This window comes from Urocitellus parryii, unplaced genomic scaffold, assembly GCF_045843805.1.
Source record: "Urocitellus parryii isolate mUroPar1 unplaced genomic scaffold, mUroPar1.hap1 Scaffold_61, whole genome shotgun sequence".
Lineage (NCBI taxonomy): Eukaryota > Metazoa > Chordata > Mammalia > Rodentia > Sciuridae > Urocitellus > Urocitellus parryii.
The window spans coordinates 1,956,613-1,983,796 of NW_027554109.1; the positions used below are offsets into that span (position 1 = coordinate 1,956,613).

The 27,184-nt window shown below is 36.0% G+C and overlaps 1 protein-coding gene across 3 annotated transcripts in view; it reads left to right on the forward strand.

Annotated features, from left to right (window-relative positions):
• Nucleotides 1–27,184, forward strand: part of LOC144252855 (ubiquitin-conjugating enzyme E2 E3-like) — a 57,338-nt gene that overhangs the window by 14,376 nt on the left and 15,778 nt on the right. Inside the window, exons 6-8 of one of the 3 annotated variants that reach the window (XM_077794932.1) lie at nucleotides 11,581–11,695; nucleotides 12,476–12,634; nucleotides 16,021–16,186. In XM_077794932.1, the coding sequence (XP_077651058.1) occupies nucleotides 11,581–11,695; nucleotides 12,476–12,494 (134 nt within the window). In that variant the 3' untranslated portion in view covers nucleotides 12,495–12,634; nucleotides 16,021–16,186. The remainder of the gene's footprint in view (nucleotides 1–11,580; nucleotides 11,696–12,475; nucleotides 12,635–16,020; nucleotides 16,187–27,184) is intronic. The other 2 variants (XM_077794933.1, XM_077794931.1) reach the window with 2 other exon arrangements.

Consider the following 27,184-nt stretch of genomic DNA (forward strand, 5'->3'; position numbering starts at 1 on the left):
ATATTTGCAAAACTGCATTTATTACCTCATATCACAGTTATTCATTCACATCACTATTTCCATTTGCTGACTATGAAAGAAAACCTTTCTGGTTTTGGCATCTGCCTTGGCAGCAGCAGTCGGAGAAGACAGCCTGGAAGACCTCCTCTTAGGCTTCTTCTTAGCCTCACTTTCTTCAGAGCTGACCTTCCTCTGGAGCTTCCTGGCTGAGAGCACAAGGCTCATGCAGGTGCTGCAGGCAGTGGCTCTCAGGAACCTTCTGAAACTGTGCTGCCTGGCCACTGCTGCTGTTCCCACCACATGAGTTGCTGTGACACACCAAGTATTCAATTATTTTAATTCAGTTTTTACCATAATTGAGACATAACTATAGGCAATTTTAAATCTCTAAATTTTGTGATTTTAGCTACAACAAACCAAATAAAAATCAAATCCTTACTATTATGTTTTGTTTATTCTGCTTTCTAAATAAGTTCTCATTTTGTCATTATTGCCAGTGCTTACAACCCTCCTTTCTCTTATCTCTGGCCTAGAGAACAGTGACCTGCCCCTGGTTACTCTTCCTGTCATGAGCCTCTCTCAAGTGTGCCATTCTCCCCTCTCACAAGCATTAGTTTCTAAAATAAACATTTAACCATGCCATACCCACAAAAGTAAGAAAGTATTCTATTATTTATGCAATAAACTCAATATTTATTCATATGTCCCCCAGCTCTTCCAAGCATGATCACAAATAGTCTTCCAAATTCCCTGTAGGAACAAACTCAGCCCCACTAATACTTGTTCACATCATTCCTTCGCTTCACACAATTCCTACCTCTTCTGATTTTTATTGCTTCTCTGTCTCTATTTATGCTTAACATTTGCCAACATAGCCTCCATTGCCTCTAGCTCCTTAAGTTCCACATTGAATTCTCTTTTTTTCATGCCCCAAAGAATTTCTGCTGCACCATCATTACTTTCCCATCCTAATAGAAGTGAGAGCTTATTAATCTAATTTCCATATACTTTTTCAAAAGCTTTAATCATAACATTAAGTGTGCTTTGTCTGTTTTTACAAATAAATATCTTCTCCATTATGATGCAAATTCTTTCAGGATTGATATTATATTGTATCATTTTTTATATCATCAACATCTAGTATATAAAAGGAAGAATGAAAGAATAATCTAAATATAAAATATATCTAAAGTTTCTAGTTACTGTGTATTATGTCCAATATTCAGAGCTATAATATTAATTCTATATTTTGTGACAAGGAACTTCTTGTAATAATTCTACAGTGCAGGTGGACATAAACTTTAAAGCCCAAATGAAAGCCCCACACCACTTACTTTCCCCAGTAATAAATGCTACTTTTGGATTATGCTAATAAAATCTAACCTCCATTAGATAGATGATTTCTGAATATTCTTGAATAAATTACCTCTTAAACAGAATAAAATTAGAATGGCATTCACTTTATTAATTAGCAATTTTTAAGACAGGCAGAGATACAATTTACATACTTAAATATGCCCATCTATTATACATATATATTATATATACATATATTTTTGTCAGGCCTACTATTTCTCTATCCTCTAATAGATAATGAAACAAAGGTACTTGTGTTTATCAAGTGTAAAATAATGCTTCTGTGGATGTGGGGAGTAGTTTTTAATTGCCTGCTATTACCTATGGAATAAATTTAAGAGTTAAGTTTGATCACTTAGAAATGCTTGGTTTTAATGCTTATAAAAATTGAACTTACACATATTCTGAAAAATACATTTTTTAAATCAAACTTAAGCTCATTTCACTTTCTCTCTTTAATATGTCATCAACACAAAAGCTTTTATCTCTTCCAATCTAAAAAAGAGTATGTTATTGTGGATAAGTGAAGGAAACAGCAAAAATATAAAAATTAAATATTTTGTGTCACAAGTCTTTTATGAGGAATAACATTTGTTTGATTTTTATTTTTTGAAAGCTAAATATGTAAATGCTAATTCTTTAAAATTGGAATGGAACTTATTGATGTCTATTACCAGTATCCTTTTTTTCACTGTGTCACAAAGGGGAAATTGGGCGCATCAGGCCAAGAAACTACTCCAACATATTACACAGGAGAACTTTAAAAAATCTAAGGGAAATTGGACAGTGGCATTTGCAAAATCAAGCAGCATGATACAAAAATTTGAGATCTATCTAAGTCAATAGGATGATTTTATTCAAAGAGAAAAAGTCTCCACTGTCTCTCAGATTGGCAAAATCAGTTTCCTTTGTCATAAAATTGCTTAAAATTCCAAAAGGTAACATTTCATATGTCAGTGACTTGTTCAAATGGCTATCCCCTACCTTACCTAAGCCAATTAACATCACTATAAATTTTGTTCATATTGATTTGCCTTTCTTAAAGTATAAGCAGGAAAAATTCCTCACTGTCTCAAAACCTGCTATTTTTTCTCAATTATTTTGTGACTTCCTGGCTATTAAGTAGATGGAATAATATTTAATGCTCACACAACTGGGGCATCTGAAAATGAAGGGAAGTCCATCTTCCTTAGCCACTCTGTCCTGGGGGATGACTCCAGGTTCCAGTGCCAAAACAAATCAGGAGAAAAACTTTGTCTCAGAAGTATTTTATTGTGTGTTAAAATGGCAAAAATAACAAACTGAGGTGGGTGTTTGTTTTTTAGAATCCAACTCAATTATAAAATGTACTAAATTAATTTTCCAAAATAGTCTAATAATCTCTCTCAGAAATTACAGTGATGCAGTGGTTATTTGCATTTTCCTGATTATATTCTATTTTTTCCTCAGAGGGGGACCTATGTCCAAAGGGAACAAGTCCTATCAATTGAGTGTCATAGCAATCATGCAGAAGCTTCAGCATATCAAAATGTCAGAAATCAGACAACAGAGAGAGAAGATGAACGTTTAAATAATAGAAAACTCTTCAGTAGCGCTGAAGTTTGGTAAAGAAAGAAAAAGGGAGGTGGGAAGAAACTAAAGAGTTAATGAGGAAATAATTTATGAAGAATTTTATAATGCTTTCCATCCCTTGTACTAAGTAATTGAAGTTTTAAGTATAAAATACAGGCTCTTTTTACATTTTGGACAGACTGGCTCTGCTATAGTGTGGAAATTTGTCTTGGATGGGAGCCAGAGCAACAGTGAGAGATCATTCATTCATCCTGTTGTTTCAGGTATCTACTTACCAGTTAATGATGTCTTGATCTCAGGCAGTTTCTGGACCTCAGCATTATGATGGTTCTGCATTGCAGAATTCTGTGCTGTTGGGGGTTTTGCTGTAAAAATGTAGTAGTTTATCAGTAACCAAGGCTTCTACTCACTAGATGTCAGTAATATTTCCCTCACCTCCAGTATAACAATATCTCAATATCTTTAGGCATTTTCAGATGTTCTCAGGGGAGTCTCCCACCCCAGAACACTGATTTGTGGTAATAACAAAGAGGATAGAAGAAGGAGAATTGGAGAATATTTAACTTGTTAACAACAAAATGATGATGTATTGAAAGTAACATTTGAGGGAAAGGGGTAAATTGTAGATGCAAAATTTAAAGTGTGTCTGCTTTTGCTTTTTACTGGGAACAGTTACGGTGCTTATATAGGGAGGTGCTGATATCAGACATATGAGCTTAAAGAGTAAATTGAAAAATACACACACACACACACACACACACACAGGAGAGTCAGAATATTATTATAGTATTCCAACATAAAATTAAGGGGAACTCAACTAAAAATGATAATTAAAGTAGAAGAAACCAAGGCGAACAATTTTCAACCCCTACTCAATCTCTCCAGTTTGAACACCTATGCCCATCATATTAGCTATTTTAGAATATGAAAATACAAAGAAGTAATAGTAGCTATTTTAGAATATGAGAATATAAAGAAGTACCAGATTTTAACATTCAGAGTTCAGAAAATATTTATCTTAGCTACTTATTATTTGGAATGTTCATAAAACACAATGTAATGTCTTTTCGAAGTGTCTGTGATTTTAGGGATATAATATGGAAAATCAAAGACAACAATATTCTATTACAAAAATGTGTTTCATATTTGATGTTAGAATACAACACATTTGTTTTCTAAGTTAGATTCAATAAAGATGAGGAGCTTAAAGTTATCTGGACAGAAGAAGAGAAAGGAATCAGTCATCAGTTAGAATGAAAGAAACCCATGATTGCACTTGAAAGGGTGTTAGCAGAAGCTGTCCAATAAATTCACAGAAGATGCTTCTGCTTTAATAAATTGTTGTGCTATCAGCCAGGCACGGTGGTGCACAACTGTAATCCCAGTGGCTTAGAGGCGCATGAGTTCAAAGGCAGCCTTAGCAACAGCAAGGCGCTAGGCAACTCAGTGAGACCATCTCTAAATAAGAATACAAAATATGAGGGCTGGGGTTGTGGCTCATAATATAGTGTTTGCCTAGCATGTGTGAGGCCCTGTGTTTTATTCTCAGCACCACATATAAATAAATAATAAATAAAGGTCCATCAACAACTAAAAAATATCTAAAAAATGCAAAATAGAGCTGGGATGTGGCTCAGTAGTCCAGGGCCTCTGAGTTCAATCACTGGTACCAAAACAAACAAAGAAACAAACTGTTGTACTATCAAATCCTTTTGTAGCACTTGAGCTTCACTTTCTCTACTTGTACTGACGGATCAAGGTTTTGTTTGTCCCAAATCTATAATTTGGTGCCAATTGTCTGTTTATCTTCTGAGCATGAAAGGGAAATCTCAGCCTTGAAAAATTTTTTATTATTAGTGTTATTATTATTGGCCTGGTAAGAACCACAATAGTGCTTTTATGAAGCATAAGAAAATTTAGGGGTTCTAAAACTTTATTCTGAAAAAAAGTAATTTTATAAATATTATTTCATGTTCAAAGTATATTCATATACAGCCTTACATTTTCAAATGACCAAAGAATGAGGAACACTTAAAAATAATGTGTTTCATTATTCACATAGGTGGAAATAAAGTTGTAGGTTAAATTTTAGCATTAGTACTCATTCTCTGATTTTGTGTTATTTCTACCTATTGTCAAACATCTAACAATACTTTAGGAATAGGATGTCAATTTTTTATGTTCATAAAGTTCAGTGTAAAATAAAAAAGAATTATCTTGATTATGGCTAATATTTTCTGTATAATCTTATGAATCATTACTACTGGATTAGCATTTTTCAAAACCAGGATCAAACATGTGTTTTTCAACTTTATTACCTTTTTATACCTATTATTAGAGTAAATAAATTGGCATCATAATTTTAAGTTAATAATTTTTTTTCACATAATGGATATGCTAAAATTAAATCCATTCCTTTATATAGACTTGTAGAATCTACACCCAATTTTCAGATGCTATAAAAAATGTCACAGTAATCTTCATATATAAGTAGATATATATATATATATATATATATATATATATATATATATATATATGATACTTGTTATATTTTGGAAGAATATTCATGAGCTAAAAGGTGTTCATATTTTTTAGTATTTTTTAAAATCAGAAAATACATTAATTTGCTCTTTGATTAGTCCAAATGCAGCTTAAACTTTTCCCATTGTCCTCCATCTTTTACAACACAGTTGTTTTCAGCTATTTAATTGTGGAAACAATAAAGACATTACTCTGAAACAACTCTTAGTAGGCAAAAAATTTTAAAAAAATGTTATCACTAAGAGATAATCTATTAATCTCTTTGTGACACTTGGTTTAATTCTCAGCTTCAAACTCAATAAAATTCCAGGCATTTGCATAAGTTGTATATTATCTAATAAAGTAACACTGTTCTTCATTTTTCTAATCTAAGGTAATATATTACCTTTGTAATATATGGTGGTAATAAATTTATCTTTTTTCACCATAAGTAGTGGACTTTAAATCCAGTAAATTTGATCATTCTGTTGCACATTGGTGTTTTTTATTTGGGTTTTTTTTTTTTTTTTTGGTTTTTCATTGCATTGACTGATTTGAGTGATTTTCATATTGATTACTCTTCCTTTTCCTTTTTTTCTCTCTTCCTTTCAACATATTTAAAACCTGGAATTCCCTTTTCTTTCTTTCAAAGCAATTTTTTTCTTTTACAAATATTTTTAGATTTTTTAGAAAAATCTTGCCCATCTCCAAATTCTAAAATGATTTTTCACCTTAAAAATTTTACATATTATTTAGTATGTATTTCAGCATTTCTTATATGTTAATGCTGCCTCTGTATTTCTTATTTAGTAAGGTATGTGCCCTGTCTCTTCCTAATTGTAGAAGCATTATTTTTTTTTCAATTGATAATATCACTTTTTCATGTAAATTTTTACTATTTGATAGATATAATACTAATTTTATCTGCAATTTATGGATTCTTTTTTTGTGAAGTCATTTAAAATAATTTTGCAGTCAAATCTCTCATTACCTTTTCTTACGTTAGCCTTTTCTACATAAAGCCAATTCAATGTAAAATTAAAAATTGTCTCATTAAATTTTTCACACAGTTATGATTTTGTATTTAATATTTTAAACAATAATATATTTGGTTTTCAGCCTGAGAAGAACTGGGTTAAAATGCCCATTTTCTCCATTAATATTTCAAAACTTGGAAAAGTCAGGGATCTTTGAGCATCTTTAAATGGAGCCTATTAGGAACCATAGGGGTTAAATTAGATAATGTGTGTAAACTCTTAACAGATGTCTTGCTGGTAGTAAATAATAAATGATGCAGAAAGTTATTTATGGCTTTATACATAATGAGGTGTTTTAATTTATTATTTACCAAATACATATTTATCGTAGAAGTTTAGGCTAAATATGTCTTTGGTAAATAATAAATTATTTTTATTAGTTTTGACTTATCTCTTGAAGTTGGGACATTCAAAAGATAAGTGAAAACTTAATGAATATAGACCTGAAAGTAATATGAGAGTTTTTCCAATTATAGTTGAAATATAATGAAAAATTAAAAAGTAGTCATGGATATAGGACACATAGAGAAACTTCCTGTTCAGGAACATCACTTTGGTCTTTGGAGATTTATGTCTTCATTCTCTGACTCTTTAAATGGAACAGTACAATAAATAGTTAATGTCTTAAGAGTGATTGCAGATCAACAAGCAAAGATAAATACAAAAATGTTACAGGACACAGTGTTCCTATTCAATATCCTTGAAGTAGTTTCAGATTTAGATTGATTCTAGGCACCCAGGCCTCTTAGACATCATCAGGAACATCTAAATTGCTTTCTCACAACTTCTACAATGTTGGGGACCACAAATCAAGTCAAGATGGCATCTGGCAGTTTGCCAGGAGGAGTGGTTTGTGAGGCAAGGCCACTGAGCCATTAAGATGATAAGGATTCCTTATTGGCTGACTGCTGTATCTAGATAATGCTAATTGAGTCAAGCTGTGTGTAATCAGTTAGGTATATATTCCTCTGCTGTTCCGCAATAAAGTGGTGCCTGCTACCTTGGGTACCCACTACCTTGAGTTCGTGCTCAGTTCCCTCTGAGTTTCTCCTCAATAAAGCAGTTCCTGCTTCAACCTTCAAGTTGTTTATCACCTCCCGGTTATTTTACCCAGCCGGACTGCAGCACTACAAAGCCTTCTTATCACCTCAATTTAGAAGGTACCTCATTAAATTGCTTTTAGCCAATTCGCTTTCTAAAATACTCACATTTCACATACAATAAAAAAATTTCTTTAGCTCTACTCTTTTAACTTGCACTTGATAGCATACAGGCATTCATTAAGTTTTACTGTCAGCAGAACAGCACAAATTTAACAGTTTTGTGATCCATTTTTACTAAATAACAGAAGAGAAAGTGTTATGTTAAGGGCAGTGTGAGTTTAATTTTCTGTATCATTTAAAATTACTTAAGTGCATCCCCAAAGAAAACTAATATATTGATCAGATATAATTCACTTCAATGTTAATAAAACCTTAGCATGAATTGTTTGCATATACTAGCAAAAGATATATAAGTGAAAATAATCTACGAAGGTTCATAATGCTTATATAGCACACAAGAAATCTATGGGATAATAATAACAAGAGACAAAATTTGATGTGTATAAGAAGAAATATATTTTAGTGAAAAAAGTTTGATATTTAATTGTGGCTTTAAAATACTCTTCTATATTAGATTATATAAATACACAAAGAGAAATATTGCATTCTGGTCACTCTCCAGTAATCTGCCCATGTCACAGACGGGTGGACGGACAGCACTCTGACTCACCCTGTGCAGGCAAGCAAGGAGCTTCCTGTCCCAGCCACATCAGAGGAAGATACAAGACAAGCACCAGTTCACCTGCCATGGTATGAGGGAGGATCTAGGGACCAATGCCCAGAGACACATTATTTTTAACAAATGCAACACTCACTTTCTCAGCCACTGGAAGTGGAGCATAGGTCTACAGGGGGGAGTGGCCATTCTGACCTATGGCCTCTCACCCACCTACCAGCACCACTCACCAGGGTGCTAGGAGGTGCTGTCATTGGCTGACTGCACCAGGCATGCTGGGTCACAGTGATTACTACATCCTTCTTTCAGCACTCAGGGACCCCTCAGTTCCACTGGACCTGGGAGAGACTGGAGGGGGATGGGAGGATTTGAGGATATACTTTAATATGTGTATATATAAGTATTTACTTATTATATCTTTATATGTATATATGTATATATTTTACATATTTATCATGTCTTTATATGTGTGTATATATTTTATGTGTGTATATACATACATGCTTATGAACTTTATACTTCCATGTGTATATTGATACTTAATTGAGAGTAGAGCTTCTATTTATCATCTTTATTTTTTTTGCATACTGTTTCTTCCATATTGATAACTCTGGTTTGGAAGCATAGAGGGAATAATTTAATTTTCATGTCTCATAAATGCTCATTTCTTTTGTCCCATAATACATATCAGTCAAAGAATAAAATTGCAATACTTCTACAGTATGATTACTGGAAGCATTCTGGGGTTTTATTGTTAGTTTTGGTTTTGGATTTTAGCATATACTCTCTCATTTCTTTTTTTCTTTCTTTCATTTTTATTTTTTGCATTTTCTGTTTCTTTTTTGCCAGTGTTTTTTAAATTGATTTTTAAAAAAATTAATGACAGCAGAATGCATTACAATTTTTATGACACATATACAGCACATATTTTCATATCTCTGGTTGTATATAAATTATGTTGACACCAGTTCGTGTCTTCATATATTTACTTTGGATAATGTCTATCACATTCCAACATCCTTGCTAGTCCCCTTACCCTTCTTTTTCCTCCCACCCCTCTGCCCTATCTAGATTTCATCTATTCCTCCCATGTTTCCCATCCCTACCCCTCTATCAGTTAGCCTCCTTATATCAGAGAGAATATTCAGCATTTGTTGTTTTGGGATTTGCTAACTTCACTTAGCATTATGTTCTCCAACGCCATACATTTACCTGCAAATGCCATGATTTTATTCTCTTTTATTGATGAGTAAAATTCCATTGTGTATACGTGACACATTTCTTTTACCCATTCATCCACTGAAGAGCATCTAGATTGGCTTCATAGTTCAGTTATTGTGAATTGTGCTTGAGCCACATCCCCAGCCCAAGAAAGATAATTCTTATGGAACACAAACACATTTTCAAATGAGATGACTGCCTCGATAGTTAGCACACAGTGGATAAAAAGGTTGTGGAGCCTGGCACAGTAGTGCATGCCTACAGTCCCAGCTACTCAGGAGGCTGAAGCAGGAGGATGACTTGAGCCCAGGAGTTCAAGGCCGGCCTGGGCAACACTGTGAGACCCTGTCTCTGTCCCAGGAGTAATGACCTCAGATTCTGGAATATGGGATGGAATCCTGACTGTTTTATCTTCTAGTGGTGCAACTTCAAATAAATCCCTTAATCTAGCTGTTTCCATTTCAGCATCTGCAAAATGAGAATAGTGCTAGCAAGGACATAGGGTTGTTGTGATAGTTAAAAGAGTCAATGCATGTAAAGTGCCATGAGCAGTGCTTGGCAGTAGTAAAGTAGAAGTGTAGCTCTTATTATTGGGTATAACTTAGCCTTTCTCCGTATTCAGTCATTAGTATTTCTTTATTCCAACTTTGATTTTATAGGAAGACTTCAATGAGAATGTTCCTGCCTGGCTTGTCTTACATCCAGCCGGGAGTTAGTAGTCCTTGTGGAAAGGAACCCTTCATTCAGTTCTTGGAACAAGCCCTTTTAGGCCTGTTTTAGCAATGAGCTCCAACGACCGTGGCTAGAGTGTGTTCTGTACAGTTTCCACATTTATCAAAGAGAAGCCTGTAGTTTGCTTCTTAGTACTCTAAATTCCTGAACCCAAAGTGCTCTTTTGGCCTTTTCCTGCACCATTGGAGAAAGAGCAGAGAGTTGTTGCATTGAGTGTTCTTGTCTTGAACTGATTTTATGACATCTTCTTTGATTAGTGTGGAAACCAGTACAGGAAGACACTCTCAGGTTTTCTCCACTCAGAGGCAGGTATCCTCTGCTCTAATCATAGCTAGCGTCAGGTCTTCCTACCTTGTTGAAGCTGCAAGTGTGGTCATGTGTGTTTCTTACTGCCCACTGCAGACCTCTCATTGTTTTAAGATACATTTTTAGTTGTAGATGGGCACTGTTTTAGTCAGCTTTTTCACCTCTGTGACCAGAACCAACTGTGGAGGAGGAATGTTTATTGGAGGGCTCATGGTTTCAGAGGTCTTAGTCCATAGAAGGCCGACTCCATTCCTTGGAGCTCCAGGGGAGGCAGCATCATGGCAGGAGTGTGTGACTGAGGGTAGCAGCTCACATCATGATCAGAAAGCAGAGAGAGAGAGACTCCACTGTCCAGATACAAAATATATACCCCTTAGCCATGTGCCTGATGAACCCGTTCCTCCAGCCACACCCACCTGCCCCAGTTACCACTCAGTTAATCCCATTAGGGATTCATTCACTGATTAGGTTAAAGCCATATCCCAGTCATTTCTCCTCCAAACCTTCTTGCATTGTCTCACATGTGAGCTTTTGGAGGACACCACATCTAAACCATAACAGATGATACCTTTATTTTATTTATTTTTATGTGGTGATGAGGAAGGAACCCAGTGCCTCACGTGTTCTATCACTTGTGTTCTATCACTGAGCTACAACTGCAGCCCCCAGACCTCTTATTTTTGGAGCTGTTTTCTGAAAGAACTTGTGTCCTTATTCACAGACTGTTTGAAGCAAAATCCAATCAAGGTTTTCAAACAAATATTAAATGTCTTCACGCAATTAACTTAAGCATCCTTTTCTTCTGCTTACCTCTCATTCTGTTATATTTGATAATTAAATTTTCCCAGTTCATGCAATGGAAGGTGAGGTAGCACTTTTGACCACTGTAGGGTGGTCAAACCTGAAGTCTGGGGCAGAAATGTCAGTTTGAAGGATGAAACCAGTCAGTTGGACTGATTTCTGATTTTCACTAGGACCTAGTCCTGCCTTGTGTATTTTCTAGTTCCCTATTTGTGTGTTGCTCATCATGTTCCTTTTTTTTTATGGTTTTCAGGTGGAGTTGGCATGAACTTAAAAGCAGCAGATACTGTTATTTTTTTTGACAGTGATTTTAATCCTCAAAATGACTTGCGGGCAGCTGCCAGAGCTCACCAAATTGGCCAGAACAAGTGAGTTAGACATTGGCACCTTTCTGCTCTGTTGGCTTGCAGCTGTGGATTGGGGAGGAAGGTGGACCGTGTAGTCCTGACAACAGTGCCACGTTGGAGTTAGAGACCACTGGGTTTGAACCCCGTTGTGCTGCTGGCTTGTAGAGTCATGTTGGGGGATCAGTGGTCACATGATCAGTTCAGACTCACTTTGTTGAAAAGAACAGTTAAATTCCAAAATGATTAGAAGAAACTTAGAATTTATTTAGTTCATGTTTCTCACATTAGATCCTAATTCAGTTTAAAAATGAAGTTAAAGCCAGTGGGTGCACATGCCTGTAATCATTATCAGCATGGGAGACAAGCAGGAAGATCAAGTTTAAAGCCAACCTTGCAACTTACCTAAACCCTGTCTCAAAACTTTTTTTTTTTTTAAGGCTAGGATTATAACTTCATGGTAAAGCTCCCCTGGGTTGGGTTCCCAGTACCACAAAGAGGAAACAAAGTTGTGTTCAGCTACCCTTTGACTTGAGGTAACATGCCTGCCAGGGGTTATCCTGGCTACAGATGAAGGCCCAATAGTGGTCACTTCGTCTTCCTTCCTCTTCCTCTTTTGGGGAAAAGTTCAGGAAGAAGTTGAGGCCAGATTTCTCTAACAAATGCTCAGGTCCCAATGAGCAGTGTCTTTTTCCTTTTTCCCTCAATGTGGCATTTGGTTCTGCTTCCTTTTGGGTGTATTTTCCTGGCATGCTTTTTTCCCCAGCTTTGCAGACTCCTAACACTGCTCTCATTTGACTCCAGTACAGGGCTGGGAAAGTGATCCGGCTGATTGGCCGAGACACTGTGGAAGAAATAGTTTATAGGAAAGCAGCCTCCAAACTGCAGCTCACCAACACAATCATAGAAAGAGACCATTTTACTCTGGGAGCCCAGAAACCTTTGGCTGATCCTGACCTCCAGGTAAAATGTATTCTTTTTAGAGTCTCATGATTTATAACTAGTACTCTCTGTGGATGAGAATGCAAATAAAAAGGACCAGCATTAACCACCCATTGTTGCAAATTACCCATTTTTTCATTGGCCTAATTCTTACCCTCTCAGTACCTAACTACATGCAAGGTGCCATACAAGCTAAAAATGAGGGTGGCATTTAAAGGCAGAGAAAATAGAATAAAGAAAATGAGCTTTGAACCATCTAACTTGGATTGAAATTCACATCTTATCCCTTATTGGATGTATGACTTTGAGCATGTAACTGAACATCATGGATCTAATCTCTTCATGGCTTCTAAAGATGAGTGTGCCACGAGTTACCTCAGAGAGAATTTGTTTAAGTTCTTTTTTTTCTTTAAATCAGTGATGATTAGTTTCATACCTCCTCCTTAATCCCAGACCCTTTGAGTAGTGACTTACAGTACTCATTCCATACTCAGAGATGAGTGAACAAGATTAGGAATTCAAAATTATGCCATAGGATATAGGGATGAAAGCACTAGAGTTAATTTGTTGAAGAAGGAAAAATTAGATGGGAGTCAAATGCTGTCTTAGAATATCCTAGAGAGCTCTCTTTTGGTAAGAGGTTTGGAGTTATTCCTTAGCAGCAGCCTTTGAGATAAAATTGAACCTATATTATAATATACCCCAGGTCGTTTTGAGGGATTAGATGCAGAGAGATCAACCCCTAGTATCTAGTATGATTCAGGCATGAAGAGAGTAATAAATGTCTGAGAAAAGGTAGTAGCTGTGGGAAGATCTGCTGTAGGAAACTGCAGAGAAATGACAGGAGTTGGCTCTTGTTTTGAGGCAGGCAGTGAGAGAGAGCAAGTTCAAAGATGGCTTTAAGCCTGAAAGATGAGAGTAGAAAGTAGGAAGATAGGGATAGAAATTAGAAGGATGAAGATAATGTAGGCTTTAGTCAACAGAGTTTGTAGTAAAAATCAATATACATTATTGTTAGAAGGAGACTCAGAAAAGAAAGGAATTAGAAAAGTTTGCAAGAAAAACCAGGCTTTAAAAGGATCAGCTTATCAAACAAAAAATTTAAGAGGTATGTGAAAGGGAAAAAATTACACAGTATTACAAGCAGAATCATCAAATTTACAACTAGCCCAAGCATGAGTTTAAAAATGGCAGTTTTCTCACATCTGTATCTTTACACATCAGCATTGCAGACAGGGAAGGTGCTGTTTTTGTTAGGGAGTCACTGACCTGCAGGAAAGGTTCACAGATTTGGGGGTACTAGAACCTGAAAGAAGAACTCTAGGTTTTGTTTGTTTGCTTGACTTTTGTTTATCTTAGAGAGTAACTGGAGTCTTTGGCCTTTTGTGTTTTGAGTCTTCTGCATGCTCATCTGTCATGGTGGCTGGGCAGGCTGTGCATTTTATTTTCACACTATTGAAGAGGCAATTTCAAATGGAAGGTGAAAGCTTGAGAGAGAGGTGCATGTACACTGTAGGTGTCTAAATACACTTCTTCACAGGATCTTGGGAGAGGAGCTCATCATGGGCTGTTGTGAAGGCACAGGTGTCAGGAGTTAGAGGAGACAAATTCTCAGATGCTCGATGCTTCCCCAGTGGAGGGAGCTCCAGGCATTCAGTCAGGGGTTTCTCTATGACATTGGCTGCTAGCACATCATTGTGAAATGCACAGGCACAAACTCTGCCATGGGACCAGATCTTGGGGCCAGTACAAACTATGGGCTGGTGGAGAGGACCTCGGTGGGACTTCCTGCACAAGCCATGGCAAGAAATCATACTCTGGTTCTGTCTTGATTCTTTCCTCCCCACCAGACTGTGAGTTATTTATGGTTGCCAGGAACAAGGGTGATAACTCACTGCCTTGTCTCAAAATACAGCAGGACATTTTTTTAAGTTATTAAAAGAATCTAATAGTAAAAGACGTGGTTCTGGTTTGATAAATCTAAGCAGTATAGAGCAGTGAAGTCCTGAAAAAGGAGAGCAGGTTCCTTGTCTTAGAAGGAGAACACAACAGAAACAGAGAACAGATAAAGATGCGGTGAACACTTATTGAATGCTTACTGTGTGCTAAGCATTGTGTGACGTGCACTTTTTCCAGTTGTTTCAGAAGAAGAATAACAAAAAAAGAGATAGACGTTGTCTTTACCTCCATCTTAAGAAATTTTCCAAACATCAGATTCATGACTCTAATCCGAGCACTCTTTAACTTCCAACTACATGCTCTTAGTTACTATAATAAAGTGGTTTTCATTTAAAAAATGGGTAGTTCCTTAAAGACACGTTGTGAGTGAGCAGTAGCGAGGGAAGCCAGGAGACATAGTCCAAGGAGTGGACGAGTGAAGGGTCCCAGTATGGACTGAGCCTCATCATAAATACTTGGCTTTCTTCTGTTTTGGGTACTAAATGCCAAAGCCATTTGGCTTGGTTTTATATATATATACACATACATATATATATATATGTACACCAAGGTTAAATATAAATATAACAGTTATGGTTTTGCTTAGTTTTTGTCATAGTTTTTATCTTGGGTATTTTCAAGCTAAAGTTTCCAAGTTACAGAATAGGCAATATAGAGATAACTAACCAAATCTAAAAGGGCAAAATGAAAATGAAGTCCCATGATGTGGATCCCAATTGGTTCAGAATTCCTAAGAGATAGTACTTAGGGAGGTGGAGAGTTGCAAGTAGCAAATGAAAGCCAGGTAACACTATCTAAGATTCTGGTTCCTATAGCCGTAGGAAGTAGGCTGAGTATATCCCCTAGGTGGAGCAAGAGGGCAGGATGGGGAGTGCCGCAGGACTATCCAGGGAGATTGAAATTGAGAAAGGGCTTTTGGGTCTGGTGATCAGGGTGGTTATGGTTTTGCCAAAGTGGGTCCCATAAAGCACTGTAGTAGCAAAGCGGCTTGGCAAGGACAGGTGGCAGCTCATGGTGAGATGAGGTATTCAGTGGCACCTTTTCTTTATAAGAGTTTGGCAGTGGGAGAGGTAAGAAGGTAGCCAACAGGGTCTCTGACTTCTCTGGGGACTGCTGGAAGTGCCTGTAAAAATTGCTGGTGAGAAGTGCTATAGAAGATGCTGGGAATCATTTTATCTGCCCCCACTCCTCAAAAAAATTGGAGGCCAAAAAATTTTTTTGGTATTGTAAATAATTGTCAAAGTCAACATCTCTGATCATCATTTATCACCTCTCTGCTTATTCCTCATCCAACTCCAAAACAGCCTGGCAGGTGTCATTTGTGATGGAAGAGAAGAAAGTCCATCAGGGAAAGAATTACCTGGTGTCATTTAGACACTTAGCAAGTCACACATCCTCATCTGTGTTTTCATGAGAACTAACTGGATCTCTCATTTTCTTCATTCAAGTTGAGTGACATACTGAAATTTGGCTTGGATAAACTGCTGTCTTCTGAGGGGAGCATCCTGGAGGACGTAGACCTGGAGTCCATCCTGGGAGAGACAGAGAACAGCCAGTGGGCCTCTGATGCCCTGCCTGCAGCTGGAGGAGGGATCAGAGAGCGGGAGGAAGGAAGTGAGTTGGGGTTAGGTGAGCCAGTGACTCCATCACCTCAAGCTAGGGTGTGAGTGAGATGCGTCCCCACGGGTAGTCCTGTGTCCTGCTCTGGCACCTCTCTTTCCTACCCAGCCCTATAGTCATCTGTTGACATTCTTAAGGCTTCCTGGTCCAAGAACTGCCAGAGTAATCCTTGTTCCCTTGAAGCTGGACTTTGAATCCAAGTGATGATATTAATGTTTATGGTCCTGTCAGTCTCAAGGATTAAATTTGAACCTTTTCTCTCTTGACACAGACTTCTTCTCTGGAGTTTATTTGGTAAACCTGCTATCTTTATGATGGTGCTTTGCACAGTGATACCTCTTCTCAATAGTAGAATGTTTTTTAAATTGCAAATGATATTTATGGACATTTATTGTGTTCATCAACAGTGCTGACTATGTCATGTGCTTTAGGTCTTTTAAGACCCATGAGGTGGGGGGCTGGGGTGGTGGGTCAGCGGTAGAGCACTCACCTCACACGTGCAAGGGCCTGGGTTCAATCCTCAGCACCACATAAAAACAGAAGTAAAAATGAAGGCATTGTGTCCAACTTCAACTAAAAAAATACATATTAAAAAAAAAGACCCATGAGGTGTAGGAGATCATTTTGTCTTCCTTTTTCTTTTTTCCCAGATTTGGTGTCTGTCTCTCTCTCTCTCTCTCTCTCTCTCTCTCTCTCTCTATATATATATATATATATATATATATATATATATATATATATATATATATATTTATATATTTATATATTTTTTTTTTAGTTGTAGATAGACAGCATGCCCTTATTTTATTTTTTTAATGTGGTGGCTAAGGATCGAGCCCAGTGCCTCACACATGCTGAGCAAGCACTCTGCCACTGAACTACAGCCCTAGCCCCACTATTTATCTTTTTGTCCGTTTTCTGTTCTGAAATATTTGAATTTCAGACTTGAAAGGGGTTTTGTTTTGTTTTGTTTTTTTCCTCATGATTATTTTTAAAATGACTGTTTTCCTGTATCAGCAATAGGGAGTCAATCTGGGCTGGTGTGAGAGGGTTTTACTGACCTTTTTTAGAATTTTTTATTCATATATGACAGCAGAATGCATTGTAATTCTTATTATACATATAGAGCACAATTTTTCATATCTCTGATTGTATACACAGTATATTCACACCCAGTTCCTGTATTCATACCTGTACTTTGGATAATAATTATCACATTCCACCATCATTAATAACCTCATGCCTCCTCCCTTCCCCTCCAACCCCTCTGCCCTATCTAGAGCTTGTTGTTCCTCCCATCTCCCACTCTCTATCCCACTATGAATCAGCCTCCTTATATCAAAGAAAACATTCAGCATTTGGTTTTTTGGGATTGGCTAACTTAGCATTATCTTTTCTAATTCCATCCATTTACCTACAAATGCTATGATTTTATTTTCTTTTATTGCTGAATAATATTCCATTGTATGTGTGTGTGTACACACACACACACCACAGTTTTTAATCCATTCATCTATTGAAGGGCATCTAGGTTGGTCCCACAGTTTAGCTATTGTGAATTGTGCTGCTGTAAACATTGATGCAGCTGTGTCCTGTAGTATGCTGTTTTTAAGTCCTTTGGGTATAGATTGAGGAGAGGGACAGCTGGGTCAGATGGTGGTTCCACTCCCAATTTTCCAAGTAATCTCCATACTGCTTTCCATATTGGCTGCACCAATTTGCAGTCCTATCAGCAGTGTATGAGTGTGCCTTTTTCTCCCACATCCTCGCCAACACTTATTGTGGTTTGTATCCATAATAGCTGCCATTCTGATGAGTGAGATGAAATCTTAGAGTGGTTTTGATTTGCATTTCTCTAATTGCTAGTAATGATGAACATTTTTTCATGTATTTGTTGACTGATTGTATATTATTTTCTGAGAAGTGTCTGTTCAGGTCCTTGGCCTATTTATTGATTGGGTTTTTTTTGGTGTTTAGCTTTTGAGGTTCTTTATATACCTAGAGATTAGTGCTATATCTGATGTGTGAGGGGTAAAGATTTGCTCCCAAGATGTAGGCTTGCTATTCACCTCACAGATTTGCTTCTTTTGCAGAGAAGAAAGAAACTTTTTAGTTTGAGTCCATCCCATTTATTGATTCTTGATTTTAATTCTGGCACCAAAAGAGTCTTATTAAGGAAGTTGGAGCCTAATCCCACATGATGGAGATTAGGGTCTACTTTTTCTTCTATTAAACGCAGAATCTCTGGTTTTATTCCCAGGTCCTTGATCCATTTTGAGTTGAGTTTTGTGCATGGTGAGAGATAGGGATTTAATTTCATTTTGTTGCATATGGATTTCCAGTTCTCCCAGCACCATTTGTTGAAGATGCTATCTTTTCTCTAGTGCATGTTTTTGGTACCTTTGTCTAACATAAGATAATTGTAGTTTTGTGGGTTAGTCTCTGTATCCTCTCTCTGTTCTGTACCATTGGTCTACCAGTCTGTTTTGGTGCCAATACCATGCTGTTTTTGTTACTGTTGCTCTGTAGTATAGTTTAAGGTCTGGTATAGTGATGCCACCTGCTTCACTCTTCCTGATAAGGATTGCTTTAGCTATTCTGGGTCTCTTATTTTTCCAGATGAATTTCATGATTGTTTTTCTATTTATATGAGGAATGTCATTGGGATTTTGATTGGAATTGCATTAAATCTGTATAGCGCTTTTAGAAGTGTGGTCATTTTGATAATATTAATTCTGCCTATCCAAGAGCAAGGTAAATCTTTCTATCTTCTAAGGTCTTTTTTTGATTTCTTTCTTTAAGGTTCTGTAATTTTCACTATATAGATCTTTCACCCTTACTGAGCTTCTTAATTCAAGAGTTCTTTCTAGCCTGGCACAGTGGTGCACACCTGTAATCCTGGTGACTCCAGAAGCTGAGGATCATGAGTTCAAAGCCAGCCTCAGCAAAAGCGAGGCACTCAGTGAGAACCTGTCTCTATTAAATACAAAATAGGGCTGAGGTGGCTCAGTGGTTCATGCCTCTGAGTTCAATTCCCAGTACTAAAAAATAAATATTTAAAAATCTCTCTCCTCTCTCCTCTCCCCTCTCTCTCTCTCTCTCTCTCTCTCTTAAAAAAAAGACACAACTGATGTGACTATGTGTACAACCAGAGATATGAAAAATTGTGTACCATATGTGTAATATGAATTATAATGCATTATCCTGTCATATATAACAAGTTAGGATTAAAAATAAATAAATTTTTTAAAAAGATAAAAAAAGTGGGAAAATCAGAAAGTAATATCGTTCCATGCTGTACATATCACTTCCCTTTCTCAAGTACAATCTGGCACAAAATGTGTTGAGAAGAGATTCCCCTCCAAAAAAACAAATCCACTGGGGCTGGGGATATAGCTTAGTTGGAAGAGTACTTGCCTCACACGCACAAGGCTCTGGGTTCAATCCCCAGCACCACCAGAAAAAAAAATCTGATATTATATCCAATGGCATGAACAAGATTTAAAAAGCCACATAACCATAATGAGAGCACAAAGCACACAAAAGGCTTTCTAGATTCCAATCTAGAAAAAAAACAAACATATCCCAAGGGAGGAGAACAATGTTCTTGCAATTACTTTTTTCTAAGGAGTATCTTAGTATGGTGATGAATGACCTTTTTCCCCCCCAGCACTGAGGATTGAACTGAGGAGTGCTCTACCACTGAGCTACATCTGCAGTCATTTAATGTTTGTTTTGTTTTTGTTTTCCTTGAGACAGAGTCTCACCAAGTTGCCCAGGCTCTCCTCAAACTTACCATTCTCCTACTTGTCAACCTCCTGAGTAGCTAGGATTATAGGCATGCACTATTGTACTGGCTACAAATTATATGTTTTTAAATCAGGAAATTGTCATTTAGAGAATATTATTCCCATGAGTCCTTTCTATATAAATTATTATAGAGCAAGCTTCACACAACCAATTGAAGAGACATTATCGTTAATAGATTATCCTATATTGTAGTTAATTGTATGGAAAAGAAACAATGTAGCAAAAATGAAATCATAAAAACAAAGACATTTCACATAGTAATGTAGATTAAAATGTCATCCAACTATAAATTCCCTCAAAATGCATGGACCAAGATCCTACCCAAGATTGAGACTTGAGGAAGGACTGACTGTATCCTTTAAAGGCACAAACTCGTTTTTTCTTCTCTTTGGTACCCTGTGCCACACTGTAAAGAAGCCCAGGCTATCTTGCTAGAGGGAGAGTCCATTTGAAGAAAGCCCCTGACATTTGAAAGACCACATGGAAAGGGAGACTACATAAAGCCAACAGTCAGCACCTTAGTTCCAGACATACAAAGCCATCTCAGACCTTGTAGTCTAAATCAGGCGTTTGCTGTATGGGTGAGCCTAGGTGACACTGGAGCAGAACCTTGGTTAAAGTCTTGACTTACAAAATTATGAGAAATAAAATGGTTGTTTGTTTGGTAGTGGGGATTGAATTCAGAGGCTCTCGGCCACTGAGCCACATCCCGAGCCCTATTTTGTGTTTTATTTAGAGACAGGGTGTCACTGAGTTGCTTAGTGCCTCGCCATTACTGAGGCTGGCTTTGAACTCTCGATCCTCCTACCTCAGCCTCCTGAGCCACTGGAATTACAGGTGTGCACCACCACTCCTGGCAAATGGTTATTTTTTAAAGCCACTAAATTTTGGAATTTTAAAAAATATAGCAATAGATAACTAAAACACTGTTTATTGATGATTTGCAGGGCTTTTATTTAATGACCAGTTTTATTAAAGAATACCCCATTTATTTCTACTGTGATCAGCAAACAAACTGATATTCAATATTTAAAATTTTTTGAAACTGATTAGTTTGCCAAGAATATAACCTATCTTGCAAATTTTCATGAGGACTAGAAAAGAATATATATTCTGGAGTTGTTGGGCATTGTCAGTCAATGTCAATAAGGTTAAGGTGGTTGATAGTTTTGTTCAGACTCTTGTGTATCATTAGTGATTTTTTATACTGTTACTATCAGTTGTTAAAAGGCTGTTAAAAATTCAAAGTATGGATTTATCTCTTCAGTTTTGTCAGCTTTCATATATTTGGGGCATATAAATGTTTGGTTGTATGGTGTCATGTTTCTGTGTTCTTAAAAAACACATTATGGTATTATGAAATGTCTTTCTTATCTCTTATAAAACTCTTTATCTTGAATTTAAATTCATCTGATGTTAGTATAGCCTCTGCATTCTTCTTGGCTTACTATTAATGATGTATTTTTATTTAATGTAATTAAATAAAATTACATTAAATAAAAATTAAATTTTATTTAATTTATCCACTAGCTTTTAGCTGTATTGCTTTACATTATTGTTTTAGCAATGTTTCCAGGAATTATGAAATGCATTCTTTAATTTATCACAGTTTTCATAGTTTAAATTGTGATACTTTCTCACATTTCCCCAAGTCTTTTGTGCTTTGTCGTCATACATATTACAGCTGTATACCCTATGTTTTTTACCTTAGTCATGTTTCCAAGAAATTAAAAGAATAAATATGTATACATATTGCCTTTTATATTTACCTACATTTTACTATTTCTAGTACTTTTCATTTCTGTTTATGGTGCATTGTCTTTAAAAATATCTACCCCAAATTCTCCACATTCCTGTATCATGTTGCTTCTCTCATTATGAAGTAATATCTATTTTCCCACCCACTGAGTCTGGGCTGGTCTTTTGTCTTGTTTTAATGAACAAAATATATTTTTGGTGAAAGTGATTCCATGCCAATCCTAGACATAACACCCTGGGAAGGTGTATACATTCTACTATTATCCTCTAGAAATCTAATCAACAAATAAAAAATTTTAGAATGACTGAATGACTAAAAGCATTTGAAGAGATAAGCCTGACCCAACCAGTTGAGCTAGCAGACATGTAAACGAAGCTATTTTGTCAGTTCTACCTTTGGTTAAACAATTCCTGCTAAAGGAAACCACGTAAGCAGTAATAAATACCTAGAGCAAAGGACCCATCAGGTTATGTAAAGCCAAATCATAGAATAAGGAGAAATAACAAAGAATTTTTATATTAAACCATTAAGTTTATTACACAGTGAACTAAAGCACACAGTGCATCTGTTTCTACCTGATGGATCATCTCCTTTTATCCTGAAGAGGTTCTTTTAGCATTAATAGTAGAGATCTATTGGTATTGAATTTTCTTTTTATTTATTTGAAAAAGTCTATTCTGCTTTCAGTTTTGAAGAGTATTTATCCTGGATTAGCAGTTTTTGTCTTCTAGCACCTTAAACCTTTCCATTAACTTTAACCTCTCATTTCTGATAAGAAGTCAGCTATCATTTTAGTCATTTTTACCAATGTAAAACACACCACTTTTTTCTAATTGCCTTCAAGACCTTTTTCCTCCTAATTGATTATTTACAGTTGACTCTGATGCATCTAGGTGTGATTTGCTTTGTAACTAACCTTAGTATTCACTGAGTTTCCTAAATCTGTTAACATCTTTTTTGTTAATTTGGGATAATTTTAGCCATCGTTGTCTTAAATATTTTTTTCTGTACAATTTATGCGTCTATTCTTCTAGAAATCTAATTATATGTATGTTAGGTCACTTTGTACTGATAGTAACCAAGTCTCTATTTTTTTCTTTCTGATTTTTAGAACAGATAATTTTTATTGGTCTATCTCCAAGTTAACTTTTTGCTGTTTTTGCACTATACAATCTGATGATAGATTTGTTTCATGAATTTTTCATTTCAAATACTATACTTTTTATTTCTTTTAAAAGAATTTTTTCATTTATATGTTGACACCCATATCTACTTATTCATTATGATTAAGCTTTTCTTTAACTCCTTGAAATTAGTTATTAAAACTATTTAAATTTTTTTTCGGCTAATCCTAACATCTGGGTCAGCTCATGGAACTTTTTTTATATGTGATATTTTCTCTTGTGGTTCTCATTTTTCTATCTTCTTTGCATTCTGGCAAAATTTAATGATATTCTACATGCCTATAATCCCAGCGACTCAGGAGGCTAAGGCGGGAGGATCAAAGCTAGCCTCTGCAACTAAGGGATGCACTTAGCAACTCAGTGAGACCCTGTATCTAAATAAAATGCAAAAAAGTGCTGAGGTTGTGGCTCAATGGTTAAGCACCCCTGGGTTCAATCCCTGGTACCAAAAAAAATTTTTTTAATTATATTCTGGTCATTTATAGATGATACATCATAGGAAGTCTGGATTATGTTGTCTTCCTATAAAGGATATTCTGTTTTATTTGTCATGCAGGCTAATTACTGGTGAATTGTTTTGATCATATTAGATTTGGTATTACTATTATTATTATTATTTGGTTCCAGAGATTGAACTCAGGGTACTCAATTACTGAGCCACATCCCCAGACCTATTTTGTATTTTATTGAGAGACAGGGTCTTGCTGAGCTGCTTTAGCACCTCGATTTACTAAGGCTGGCTTTGAGCTCGTGATCCTCTTGCTTCATGCACCTGAGTCACTGGGATTATAGGCATATTCCACCGCGCCTCACTAGGTTTGGTATTTTTCTTTATTTCCATATTTCATGGTGCATTATACTTGTACATAATGGTGGGATTTGTTGTTATGTTTGCATGCATATGTACAATACAGTGATAAAACTTGGCCAATATCGTTCTCGAGTATTTCTCTTTTACCTGCTTTCCTCTCTCCCCTGATCCCTTTCCTCTACTGATCTCCCTTTGATTGTCGTCAGATTCCTTTCACACACACACACCTTTCTTTTTCTTTTTCCTTTCTGGCTGCCACATACATTTTCAGCATGAATCAATTTTGGTTTCAAATTTAGGTCTACCTTTTTCCCTTTACTCTTTTGTGTGTGGTTCTTTTTGCTAAGGCTTATTTCTGAACTCTTAATTAAGTACCTGATATATTAGTGAAGCTGCTGCAACCTGACTCTGCTGGAAACCTAATTTCTTCCAACATTGCCATTTAGCATCATCTTCAGTCTCCTTTATAGCAGTCAAACTCTGCTAAGCCTTAAAGAGTCTCATCTGGTACATTCATATGAAAAATGAATTTCCTCCAGGCTTTTAGTATTCTCTCTCTAACACACACACATAATCACATTGCACCCACCATAAATAGCTCAGACATTCTTGTCCACAAAATTCCAACCACTATGATAATCTTGCACTTTGATAATTTTCTCCTTAACTCAGTATGACCTCCATCTTACTTGAGCTTCATCTCCCTAATTGTGTTTTGTGCACCAGGCCTACAGTCATGTCTGAAATTAATACCTGAAAATGTTTAGTTTTCCTAGTTTTATACACTTTTGTGTCAGAAAAACAAATCCAGTACAGTAGATCTATAACAGTTTCAAGTAAAAGTACTAAATTACTTATATCCTTGCCCATCAATAGTGGTAGAGGCACTTAGGTGAACTTACATAGAAACTGCAACATCTTACATACTCAACAACAATTTCATTGCCCATGGAACCCAAAATTAATTGAAAGAGTAAACCCCAAAATGGATATCTGAAAAATAAACTGGTCAAAATTAGTAAGGCAATCAGACTTAAATAATCATATATTTTACCAATAGCACTAGCTTAAAAGTATGGGTCTACAATAACTAGAAAAATACAAGTTAATGGCTAGAGTCATAAAAGTTTCTATTATGATAGGCAGTCTCTTATGATGCTTTAATATTATATGATAGTTGTGAAATGATTACAAACTAATAATGAACATAATCTATTTGCAGATTACAATATTCTTCCCTGTATTATCTACAAAGTTTAGATACACCTCAAAATGCCCTGGAAAAGAAATTTCTTAAGTCTCATCAAAATGAACTGCCAGGTTTTTTTCCTACATTTGACATGACACAGTGCCAAGATTTCTAGTCCTGAATACACACTTTCTATAGGGAAGGGACATTTATCTTGGCAATTAATAGATCATTTATCTCATTTCATACAGCCAATTTTAGTCGTAAGAAAAGAAATGTTTATGTATTTATTCTGCTGACTTTAATCTATAATCTAATCAGGGATCAACAAACTTTTCCTGAAAAGAGACTGATAATAAATATATTAGACTTTGTAGGCAAGTCTTCATTGCCACTCAAGTGCCAATGTAGCACAAAAACAGCCTAGACTGTGGGTAAATAATATAAGCTTCTGTATTCTAATAAAACTTTGTTTACAAACGCAAGTGTTATTGTTGGACACCGTGAAAGAAAGAAAGAAAGAAGGGAGGGAGGGAGGGAGGGAGAGAGAAGGTGGGGGGAAAGAATGAAAGAAAGAAAGAAAGAGAAAAAAGGAATAAAGAGAACAATTTAAAAAAAAACAGTGTCAGGCTGACAGGTATGATTTGCTCATCACTGTTCCAGAGTATTAATGTTTATGCTCACAATAGATGTTTGGCTAGGCTGTATACATACATACATACATATATACATGAAAGCAATTTTGTTCTTTTGTTTGCTTTCTTTTATTTTTTCCATTTTTTTGTTGATACATTATAGTCGTAAATCATGGCAGTATTTGTCGTAACATATTTCCACATGCACAATATAACACTATAGTTTGGCCAATATCATTCCCCAGTATTTTCCATTCACTCCTCCCTCTCCTGGTCCCTTTCCTACACTCTACTGATCTCCTTTTGATTTTCACTTTTCTTTTCCTTTTTCCTCTCTTGCTTCCACATCCGAGAGAAAACATATGCTCCCTTGATTTTATGAGTTTAGCTTATTTTGTGTAACAGAATGTTCTAAAGTTTCATCCGTTTTCCAGCAAATGACATAATTCACATTTATGGCTGAATAAAGCTCCATTGTGTGTATATGCCACATTTTCTTTATTTATTCATCCTTGATAAGCACCTAGTTTGGTTCCAAAGTTTGGCAACTGTGAATTGTGCTGCTATAAACATGGGTATGCATGTACTACTCTAGTATTATGACTTTAATTCTTTAGGATAAACATTGAGTAGTTGTATACCTGGGTTATATGGTGGTTTCCTGCCTAGTCATTTGAGGAACCTCCATACTGATTTCAATAGTGGTTATATTCATTTACAATCCTATCAACAGAGAAAAAAGTGTCCCTTCTCCACATTCTCTCTAGCATTTATTATTGTTCATATTCTTTTTTTAAGTAGTTGGACACAATACCTTTATTTTTATTTATTTATTTTTAATGTGGTGCTGAGGATCGAACCCAGGGCCTTGCACGTGCTAGACAAGCAATCTGCTGTTGAGCCACAACCCCAGCCCCATATCATTCATATTTTTGATGGCTGCTATTCTGACTAGAGTGAGATGAAAGCTCACTGTAGTTTTGATTTGCATTTCCCTAATTGCTATTGATGTTGAACATTTTCATAGATTTGTTGTCCATTTTTATTTCTTCTTTTGAGAAGTATCTGTTTAATTCATTTGCCCAATTAAGCTAGGATATTTGAGGTTTTGGTGTTAAGTTTTTTAAAGTTTCTTATATAGTCTGGATATTAATCCTGTGTCAAAAGAGTAGTTAGCAGGGCTGGGGATGTGGCTCAAGCGGTAGCACGCTCGCCTTGCATGCATGCAGTCCAGGTTCGATCCTCAGTACCACATTACAAACAAAGATGTTGTGTCCACCAAAAACTAAAAAATAAATATTAAAAAATTCTCTCTCGCTTTCTTTAAAAAAAGAAAAAAAGAGTAGTTAGCAAATATATTTTCTCCCATTCCATAGGTTCTTTCTTCATGTTACCAATTGTTTCCTTTGTGTGCAGAAGCTTTTTAATTTGATGCCATTCTGTTTATTAACTTTTGTCATTATTTTCTGAGCTTTAGGAGTTCTAATAAGAAAGTCATTGCCTGTACCTATATGCTGGAGTCTCAAACCTATATTTTCTTCCAAGGATTTGCATAGTTTCTGGTCTAATTCCTGGGCTTTTGATCTCTTTCAAGTTTGTACAGG